Below are 10111 nucleotides of genomic sequence, written 5' to 3' on the forward strand. Positions count from 1 at the left end.
GCACTGTTGCCTCCAGTGTGGTCTTTTTCAACAAAGAAGTGTTTGTGGTGAAATATAAATGCTAACAGTCAACTCAGAATCATGAACAAACCCTGATTTGACCGCTCATAAGTTACTTAAGGCCCGATATTTTTTCATCAATCATTTATCGGTACCCTAACTTGAGCAGGTGTTTTTCAGGGTTTCCCACCAGAGTTGAACTTCAACATTTTAAGGCATGTTATTACACCTTTACAAACATATTGGTGAAGAAGTTGTTTGGTAACGATTTAGTTGCCAGACTTTGATTTATCCCTTACTACACATATGATCTAAAGTCAGATGTAGCAGCTATTCGCTAATAAAACCATCGAATCACGTCGTCAGACTGGTGCTGTCAATGCTTTGGGCGTTGATCAGCTCACACATCCACTGTGGCTGCAGATGGAGGGACTGATAGTGAACTGGTGTATGTCTGTGCATGTTTAAGCTCACTTTCACACTGACATCCTGTTCAAACTCCCTTTTACCAAGACATCGCAGTAACAGAGTAGACGAGTCATTTTGTTCTTCCTGGTTTCTCCTCAAGAATATTTCATTTTCTCGCCTCGGTTTTTCAATTTTATTTTTGTAGAAACTCACTTTCCACCCAGCAGCATCATATCTATCCTAACTGATTGCAAAAAAAACAAACAGACCCTGCATTCGTGGACAGTTTGGGAGCATAAACGTGTCTGACTGTGCAGCTATAACATGACACGGAGCTGCCACGACTGTCCTTCTGTGCAGCAGGTTGTTTTCAAACACACTTTGTGGAGACGGTGGATCTTGTCGAAGCAGCTCTTCGACGAAAACCGTAGATCCGGGCGAACAATGCAGCTGATCCCTGCGTGTCTCAGTGACAAGTCACAGTCTGCAGGCGCTGTGGGTTGTTTTGACAGCTTTGTTGGCTGGCTTTCCTTCTTCCATCTCCTGCGAATGTCATCTGGGCTCGGCCCGACGTAAAGCCTTTAACTGCAGGGAGATGAGGGAGATACGAGCGCTCGACTCAACGCCTACATGCGGCGACACCGGTCCGGCCACGTTGACAAACGTCACGTGGAGTCCTGCAGTCGAAGAGGATCTTCACCTTAAATGCACTTTGACTGAAACAGCTGTGATCTCGTTCCAGTTTGTTTTAAGCGACTCTGCACACGATCCAAGAAAAACTCTTGCAGTTGCCCGATGAAGCAACTGAAGGAATTTGGTCCAAAAGCATGTCAAGTGATGTTTGTTGGCTTCCACTGAAACAAGTCATTCATTGCTGAATAGTTTTATTAAGGCTGAGACTCAACAGTGGTGCAGTTTGACAGGGACGAGATTTATGACTTGACTTCTAAATATTATGGTGTGTCATAGCTTAGCGTGTGAAAACCTTTCATATCATATCATATCCATGCTGCTAAAACAGCTGATCAGTTGGTGTTTTATTCACACAAAACATGCAACTGGGAACCAAAATGCATTTCAGAACCACATGTTGGAGATGAATTCAGCTGCAGAGTTCTAAGACGGGTCGGTCAGCAGATCAAACACATAATTCAGAACCACAGAGGAGCTCAAATAATGATGCCATCGTTCAAATATTCCAGAATATATTTGCACAAAATGACTGAAACAAGCACCACTGCTCCAAAAAGTAATTCAGGGGACGTCTTCCTACCACTGAATTAAATGCAAAAATACATTCTCGTGATTTCCTGATTCAGACCAACCTTTTACGTCGCAAACAATATTTTGGATGCGTTCGGTTGACATGACAATGTTGCATTAACTTAACATTGTGTGTAATTCAAACTCAAACTTTATTAAAACAACTGAATAAAATTTGGCTTGATAACTGAATTTTTCTACTTTCACGCAATTTTTCTGTTAGTACATTAACAAAATCACAAAAAAGCTAAAAATGCAGCATTGAATCTAACTGGAGAAAAAAGATTTAAAAAAACAAAACAAGTTTGTGAACTTAAAAAGTTGTGATCATGATTGTGATAATTAAGAAAAACATCTTCTAAATAATGTGGAAAAACAAGTTGGAACAGATTAAAAATGTGTTTATGCTACTAATCATAAAGCTAATTCCATGAACTCACTTTAGTTTGTTGGTTGAACATAATTCCATTGAGAAGTTGTCTCAACTCAAAAACAAAACGTTGCATCAACTTAATATTATACGATATTTAAACTCAATGTTCTGTATTAGTTGAATTAAAACTGAACCATGATTTTGTTGTTGGATTACTATTATTTTTTTTAAAAAGCTACTCCATGAACAAAAAGTCACAAATTGCTGCAGAACATGTCAATTTTTATAAAATGTTCTCAAATTTTCAAACTTGTGGTCATGATTGTAGTAATTAAGCACATGAAACAGAAAAAATCCTGGAAAAACTAGTTGGAACAACTTAAAAAACTTGTGTTTATGCTGGCAGTCATTAAATTGATAAAAAATACATTTGATGAAAGAGGAACAGCTAATTCCTCTGACTGGGTTCAGCTTGTTATCCATCCATCCATCATCTCTACACCTTAATCCTCACTAGGGTCNTGTGTGTGTGTGTGTGTTGCTGGGCAGGGCTGTCCCAGAACTGGGGTGTAAACAAGGTTACGTAATGCAGCTCGCCGTCACACCTCCTTGTAAAATGGCTGTGGGGAGATTGGTGCGTTTGGCAAATCAACTTTCTTTGCAGTGTGATTATCAAACGCACATGTAAACAAATGTGTGAAATATTAACGTGACAGGTCAAGACAACTCAAGCCCTCCAAACTGAGTGATCATTTAAGGGGAGGCTAAGAAACAGAGCAACATGCAGGGAGAAAAGAGCGGTTCTGTGTGAGGAAAGAACTGAATAGAAGAACTGGAGGGGGGAGAAGATATGAGAGGGAGAGGGGGAGAGCGGTGGTGAAATGGAAGCTGTTGTGCAGCTGTGTCGAACACTGTGTGACTTTCTGACGCCCCCTGGTGGCCCAAGATCGCCACCGAATTCACCTGAAACGGATGAGAGAAAAAAAATCACATAATTTCTCCATAGAAACGTGTGGAATAGTTTCACGTCGTGCACCAATCAACGGACTGTTTCACTCTACGGATGTACGAATGTGACGGTGCTGCAGGTCCGACAGCTGATTCAGATTCGTTGACTCAAGACCAACAGTAGTATGGAGGTCAAATGACAACAGTAATAACAAACTGATGCCACATTTACAAATAGGTCAACAAAATCAGCTTAAACATAGATAGTTGTGAGCAATTACCTAATAGGCTTTTCTATGTTTTTTATATATTTATGCAGAATTTTTCTTGAAAAATTCCAAATTCTGATTTTACAGTTGCAAAAATTTGATAAATATCATAAACAGACAGGTGACAAATTAAAGGAAAAACCTGTGTGAGCAGGTCCATCTGGTTCTGATATTGTATTGAGATGGGAAAAGATCTTCATTGGGTTCATCGTTGAGGCACAGATGGCAGGAGCTTCAGTCGCAAAGACCGGCTTCAGCAGGAACAGTGACTGACGTGACAAAACATGAAATCTATGGGAAAGACTTCATTGAATACGGTTGGAAATTGTGGTCAGTAGTGCACAGACTAGAGCGAGAACAGTTAGTCAACAGATATGTAGAGAGGGATGTTATAGTTGGGTCGCAGTGTGTAAATGCTGCTTTGCAAAGATGACGTCACATCTGAGCGTTCAGTGGTGGAAAAAACATGAGCGCTGATCTACAACAGAGATGTAGAGAGAAGTGATATCGTCACTGCTCACCATATTCTCCACAAGTAGGTGAGTGCATGTGAGAGGGTTAGTGCCAAAGTGGACCAAACCACATTTAATAGTTTTAAAGAAAAATGGGGTAAAAATTTTGCATTGCTAAAAAAAAAAAAATCCTAGTTGTTGGAGGAGTCATTATATCCAAAGATGTTTCAACACTGTCCAGAGATAGAAACAGCTTCTTTGTGATGACTTATTTAAGTTTTCATTTTTGCCTTTCCTTTTGCTGAGTGCCAAAGCAGGCCATACCACATTTTCTACTTTTTGAGAAAAAAAAAAAGATTAAACAGCATTAAAGAGTTCACATGGGTCATCATAAGGAACTAGAGATACTTTTAAAGACCATGGGGTAGAAAAGCTTATTTGGTGGTGGTTAATTAAGTTTTTATTTTACCTTATCGTACCTACAAGTTGGGTTTTCACGTAGCTTGAGGTCGTGTTGTCTTTCATCTTGAATCACAAACTACCTGCGTCCACGATATAACGGTCAGTAACTCCTGTGGTTTGGTCCAGTTTGTCACTAAATTTTCATGCCAAAACCATCATGGGCCAAACTTCAAAGTCGCATTGTGACATTACCAGTGGACTGTTGGTTGGACCACTTTTCCTCGAACTAGTCAACCATAAACACTTGTCAAAAAAACATCAAACTCAACTTTGGATTTTTTGTGGTCTGGTCCGCTTTGGCTCTGAACCCCTCATTTGTGGTATAAACCAAGAAAATGGCCTAAATGCTTGATCCCTACAGTGTGGACATAGGGTGGCTGGTTTGGATTCTTTTTCCCCACCTTAGGCCGGAGTTATACTTTCTGAGTACATGAGAGATAATGCAGGTGTTCTCCCCCAAATTCATGAGAATCTACGGAATTTAGCAATGTGCAGAATACATAGATATGACGTACTGAGTCCAAGCAGTTTGGAAAAACAATATAACAACAACAATGTGTACGAGGTGTCCGCAGGTTTGGAGTATAATGGAGTATAATCAAGGCTCTAGAGGGAATGATATGATTAAACATGTGATGGTAGTGGTGATCCAGGAGAAAATGACGTAGATGTACGGCATTCCCAGTCACCACATCTCAACCAAATGGAATGCTAACAATGGGAGATAGACAGTCGTTAAAACACCAAAAACATTTGGAAAAAATGGTGATTCATCCGTCCAGTGGTGCCCAGAGAGTTTTGTTGAGACACTCTGAAGCTGTTCTAACACCTTATTATGACACTATATGATGGATGTTCCTTTAGTTGGACACCTCCCTGTATGTTGTAAATAATTAGATTTGGTTGTTTAAGGTTTCTGAATGCAGAAGTATTCATACGGGGTAGGGACTGACTGATTATTGGCCTGGCTCGACCCCAAACATGGCGTATCTAGAAAGGTCAAGGGGGTTGTTTTTGGAGGAAACAGGACAATCTCTGGGAAAGTCAGTGTTCTTCTTAAATCTGAACGTCACTAACTCCTTTGTCTCTTCGTCACAGGTCAGTTATGGACTTAGAGCCCGTGGATCCAGACTCACCCGACATCAAGAGGCGGCGGATCCACATGTGCGACTATGAAGGCTGTAAAAAAGTTTACACCAAGAGTTCCCACCTCAAAGCCCACCGGAGGATACACACAGGTGAGAGCTGAGCGAAACGCAGCCAAGTCTGTCCGACCTGAGTTCTGTGCAGGTTTAAAGTTGGTTTCACCATTCCCTCTGGTGGCTCAGTATTTATGAACGTCTACAGCAGCTTTCGATGCTTTCCTCATCTCAACCTAATCCGTTGCTAAACCAAACCTCTACCGTCAAGGTAGCAGATCACAAAATGGTCCAACATCTGCAGACAATCTACCTGTGTTGCAGTCAAGGTGTGCAGACATTCTGGATTTTTGAAAAGTGAATGAAGTTGGGTTTGGTTGTTACAAACACTCATCGTTTTCTGCCAACATTCACCAATAACCCAGTAGAAGAAGAGAGCAGCAGCGTAGCAGTGATTTCACGGGCTTTGAGAGTTTATTTCCATAAATCATCTGTTTGTTTTTGTTTCCACTGGTGTCTCAACCTTCCTTCCCTCATCCTCGCCAGGTTTTCCTCTCCTGACCCACTCTACATACTCATTGGCCACTTCAGTACCTACACCTTGCTAGTACCGGGTTGCCTTGAGAATGGCCTTAGTTCTTCTTAACATAGATTCAACAAGGTGCCAGGGGACACATTCCTCACAGGTTGAAATGAAAGCATCACGCAGTTGCTGCAGATTTGTCGGCTGAATTGAGATCAGCAGCTTCTGAAATAGTCAGACCAGCCGTTCGGCACCAACATCTACCTCAGCAGGCCGCCTTGGCCGCGTCTACATGCCTAAATGCCGCAAGTTGCTGCCATGTGATTGGCTGATTAGACATTTAACGAGCAGCTGAACAGGTGTAATGAAGTCTCCAGTGAGTGTGCATCACGTAACTGTTCATCCCAGAAATGCTGCTTTATGTTCCATTGCGATTTCGTCAACTTACTCCTGGTTCACTTTAAACATCTTCTGCACATATCTGTAGTCGTACGTCCTGGTTTAACGCTCGTTTTCCTTTTGTTGCTCTTGTTTTTTGCACGTTTTGTTTCGTGTAACTACTTTGAGAGCCAAGAAAACACCAAACAGTCAAATCTCTGGTATGCGTTCACCTAACTGGCCGGTTCTGATTCTAACTCCTGGTCTGGGTTGCAGGAGAGAAGCCCTACCACTGTACCTGGGAAGGCTGCACCTGGCGCTTCGCCCGCTCCGACGAGCTGACCCGACACTTCCGCAAGCACACAGGAATCAAACCTTTCCGCTGCACCGAGTGCGACCGCTCCTTCTCCCGGTCCGACCACCTCTCCCTGCACCGCCGCCGCCACGTCATGATGTGAACTCCTCCCCTTCAAACCTCCCCTGCTTTTGATTTCCCCTCACAGCACATCTTGTACCAGAGCCCCCCCCTCCGCCCCGTCGCCTCTCATGAACCTCTGCTGCCCACCCCTGCAGGATTACAAGCCCCAAACCCTGAAACATCCTCCTCGCCTCGCAATCGCAGGTTCCCCGGGAATGTTTGTGCTTCATGGAGGATTTTACACATAATCACCGTCCACCCCAAAAAAAACAGTCCTCTCTCCGCCATCCTCCACACGAGACGTCGCCTCCTCAGAAGGAGAAGGATGGACTAAAGGACATCCAGCAGCAGGGACGTTCATCCATCCATCACATGCATCCATCCATCCATCCAGCGGAGAAGAAGAGGAGGCAAAGAGGAATGACGCGTGTTTTGTTTTTAATCTCGGATCTTAAGTCGGACGTCACTTCAGCTGCTTCTTTCTTGATTTTACAGTCTGCACATATCCAGAGTTGGGAAGTGATGCGACTCCAAAAATTTCTTGATGGATTTTTGAGAGAAAAAACTCCCAAAGACGGCCGTTTTCCAGGAACCTTTCCAGGAACCTTTCCAGGAACTTAAGTAGTTTATGTTCCCTTTTTTTTTACCGACTTGAGGATCTGTTTTGCCAAAATTGGCGGATTATTTCACTTTACGTCCTCGTAATTAGCATTTATAAGCAGTACGATGTGTATCAGTGTATTTGTGTTTGTTCTCCCTCCACAAATGGAGATTATTCATGTTATCTGTGCAAACGGATGCTGAATGAACTGAGAAGTCACACTTCAAATCTTAGCTACGTACAACCACAGTTAGATATTTGTTAAATGATTGCTTATAAATGCTAACTGGTCGGACTGTCTCCAGAGTTTTTAAGAAGCGAACAGGAATGAGCTAAAAGAACAGTGGGGTTCCTCAGGGTTCTGGTACTGGTTTGTTGTTTTTGGGGGAAAACAACCAATTTGGATTCAGTATTGACCAAACTGTGCATATCGGTGTGTTTCTGATGCAGCTGAAGTGACGTCAGGTGTGAATTTGTTCTTTGGTGAACCTGTCTGAAGCTAACAGTAGTTTGTTTAGTCCTCCCCCCACCTCCCCCCTCCATCACCTCCATCACCTCCTCACCCCAGACCTCCCCTCCCCTCCTCCTCCCCCCCTGGTACAGGGAGCTACAAGACTGTGAACTTTATAAAGATTCATTTATTTTAATTGTGTATCAATCACATTGTTGTGTTCTCTCCCCTCCCAGCCCCTGCACACACCTCTCCTGATTCCTCCTCGATAACAGTATTTTGCTTTTTACGTGTCGTTGTTGCTGTTGTTTTATGACATAAGGCCTTCAGTCTTGTCTTTTTTTTTTTATTTTTTTTTAATCTTTGCCAGGTTTTGGCGTTCTAAACAGAATGAGGTCTTTAAAAGATATATGAGGAAAAAAAAAAACTATTTCAGATCCTTTTGTTGTTTTCTGAGGCTGTGAAAAAGACGGAGGAGACACAAATAAGAATACAAGTAAAAAAAAACAACTCTCGCAGGGAATAGGGGAGCTTTTTCTGAGTGTGCGTTATCGGTGTGTGTCGTACACGTGTGTGTGTGTGAGTGTGTGTGAGTGTGTGTGTGCATGTTTTGAGACAAAACACATAATCAGAATTTAAGATTTTTACGAGTGTGTGTTCCGGGCACTTGTTGTTCTTTTACCTCTTGCCCGTCGAGCCTTAATAACTGAAGTCAATCTGTAAGGGCGAAACCAGAACCACCGACGGACCACGTTCGGCCGGACTTCACAGCTTTCATGGGACTTTTAACGCTGCGAAATGTGTTTTTTTTGTTTTTTTTAAACAAAAAGTGCTGTTTGCTGAAGTTTTCACATTTTAAAGGCTAATTCTGTCCTCGTCTTTGCAGCATTTTAGATTGTGAGCGTTCAGAGCAAGAAACTCTGCTGGAGTTTTCGGCGATAAAAGACGAGAAACTCCAGTTAAAGACGAGATCGGGTTCCTGTTGCTCGCTCTAACTCAACAGTGAGAAACTTTAGCAAAAATCCTACAAGATTTGTGAGACTTTGCAGCACGTTCAACCCCCCCGACGACGTAAAAGCCATCTGCGCTGGTCTGAACAAACCAACATGGCCGCCGCCGGAAGTCCGAGTCGCCCCGATCGTCCGTCGGTGGTTCTGGGAGAAACCAGGCACTGTGTCGGGCTGTCAGGGTCCGTGGTGCCTGGGGTTTAAACCATGGGGAAACTAAGCTCTCTCCTCGCTAGCATTTCTACCAGGGTGGGGGTCAATTCTCTCAACTCGTTTAGATAGAAGCTAAATTAGAAGCTAACCTCCGGTGAATATTAACACACGTTCTCGTAGACTTTCCCGGCTCATATTTCCTCCGTGCTGAGCTTCTAACTGGCACATTTTTTCAAAAACCTTTTTTTTTTCTGTTCGGAGCAGAATTGACCCCCATGACCCTGCTCTCTAACCCACGGTGTGCATGTCTTAAGTGGGCTGTTTTTCAGCTCCTGATCTGGGCTGAACTTGATTATGCAACACAAAAGAAAAAAAAAAAAACAACCTCGCTCCGAGCGCTGTTCTGAACTAGTCGAGCACTAGCAGCTGGGTGAAAACGAGAACAACAAAAAGATAAATAAGGGAGGCGAGGACGCGGGGAGGCCTGGAAAGCCTCCTCTGAAACTCCCAGCTGAGGTTTGTGATCAGTCGGACTTCTATCAGCCTGATGTGTCCCTTTACGAACAACAACAACAAAAAAAAAGAAACGGCGTTTTTGCTTCGGAATCTCGTTTGGAGTCGCTGTTGTTGTCGTCATTTCAAAAGCTAGTAAGCGAGAGCAGAAAATGGTATACATCTGATTTTTCATGGCGTGGTCGCTTCAAACGGACGTGCAGGCTCCTCGTGAGCCGAGTGCATGAAATGAAGAGGGCAGATTGTTGTCTGGTCTGAACGCTGCAAGAAAAGAAAAAAAAGAAGATTCTTCTGAGCAGAGTCGCTGAATCTGAAATCTTATTTTTTAAAAATAGGATCCTAAACTCCAAGAAGAGTCTGGAAACAGGTTAAACAGAAGGTGAAATGTAAGGAGAAATGTTGTTAAAAAACTAAATCCAGTGACTTGCTTGGAGGGGTTTTGCTCTTTTTCTTTTTTCTTTTGCAGCGCAGACTAATGCAGCGTTCCCATTTCTCTTGACATCTCCCTCTGCTTCGAGTAAAAAAGAAAAAAAAAAAAAGTTACTAAGCACATCTTTCTAGAAGAGTATATGCATTTGATTGCAATTTTCTTTCTTTTGTAAACTGTTGATAAAGACATTAAGGACAATGACAAATAATTAAGAGAAATCCATGTACATAAATGTATATAATCAAAAAGTGCAGAGTAAATGTAACGGGTGAATTTCTATTTTTAACACTGACTAGATAATGTGAAAAAAATCCTTTTTTTTT

The 10111-nt window shown here is 42.5% G+C and overlaps 1 protein-coding gene across 2 annotated transcripts in view; it reads left to right on the forward strand.

Moving 5' to 3' along the window:
* klf8 (Kruppel like factor 8) overlaps positions 1 to 9972 on the forward strand; it is a 102002-nt gene extending 92030 nt beyond the window's left edge. For both annotated transcript variants that reach the window (XM_008279102.1, XM_008279103.1), the window contains exons 6-7: positions 5274 to 5413; positions 6492 to 9972. In XM_008279102.1, coding sequence (XP_008277324.1) covers positions 5274 to 5413; positions 6492 to 6673 — 322 coding nt within the window. In that variant the 3' untranslated portion in view covers positions 6674 to 9972. The remainder of the gene's footprint in view (positions 1 to 5273; positions 5414 to 6491) is intronic.
* Positions 9973 to 10111: the final 139 nt, after the last annotated feature.

Source organism: Stegastes partitus, unplaced genomic scaffold (genome assembly GCF_000690725.1).
Source record: "Stegastes partitus isolate 25-593 unplaced genomic scaffold, Stegastes_partitus-1.0.2 Scaffold144, whole genome shotgun sequence".
Classification (NCBI taxonomy): Eukaryota; Metazoa; Chordata; class Actinopteri; family Pomacentridae; genus Stegastes; species Stegastes partitus.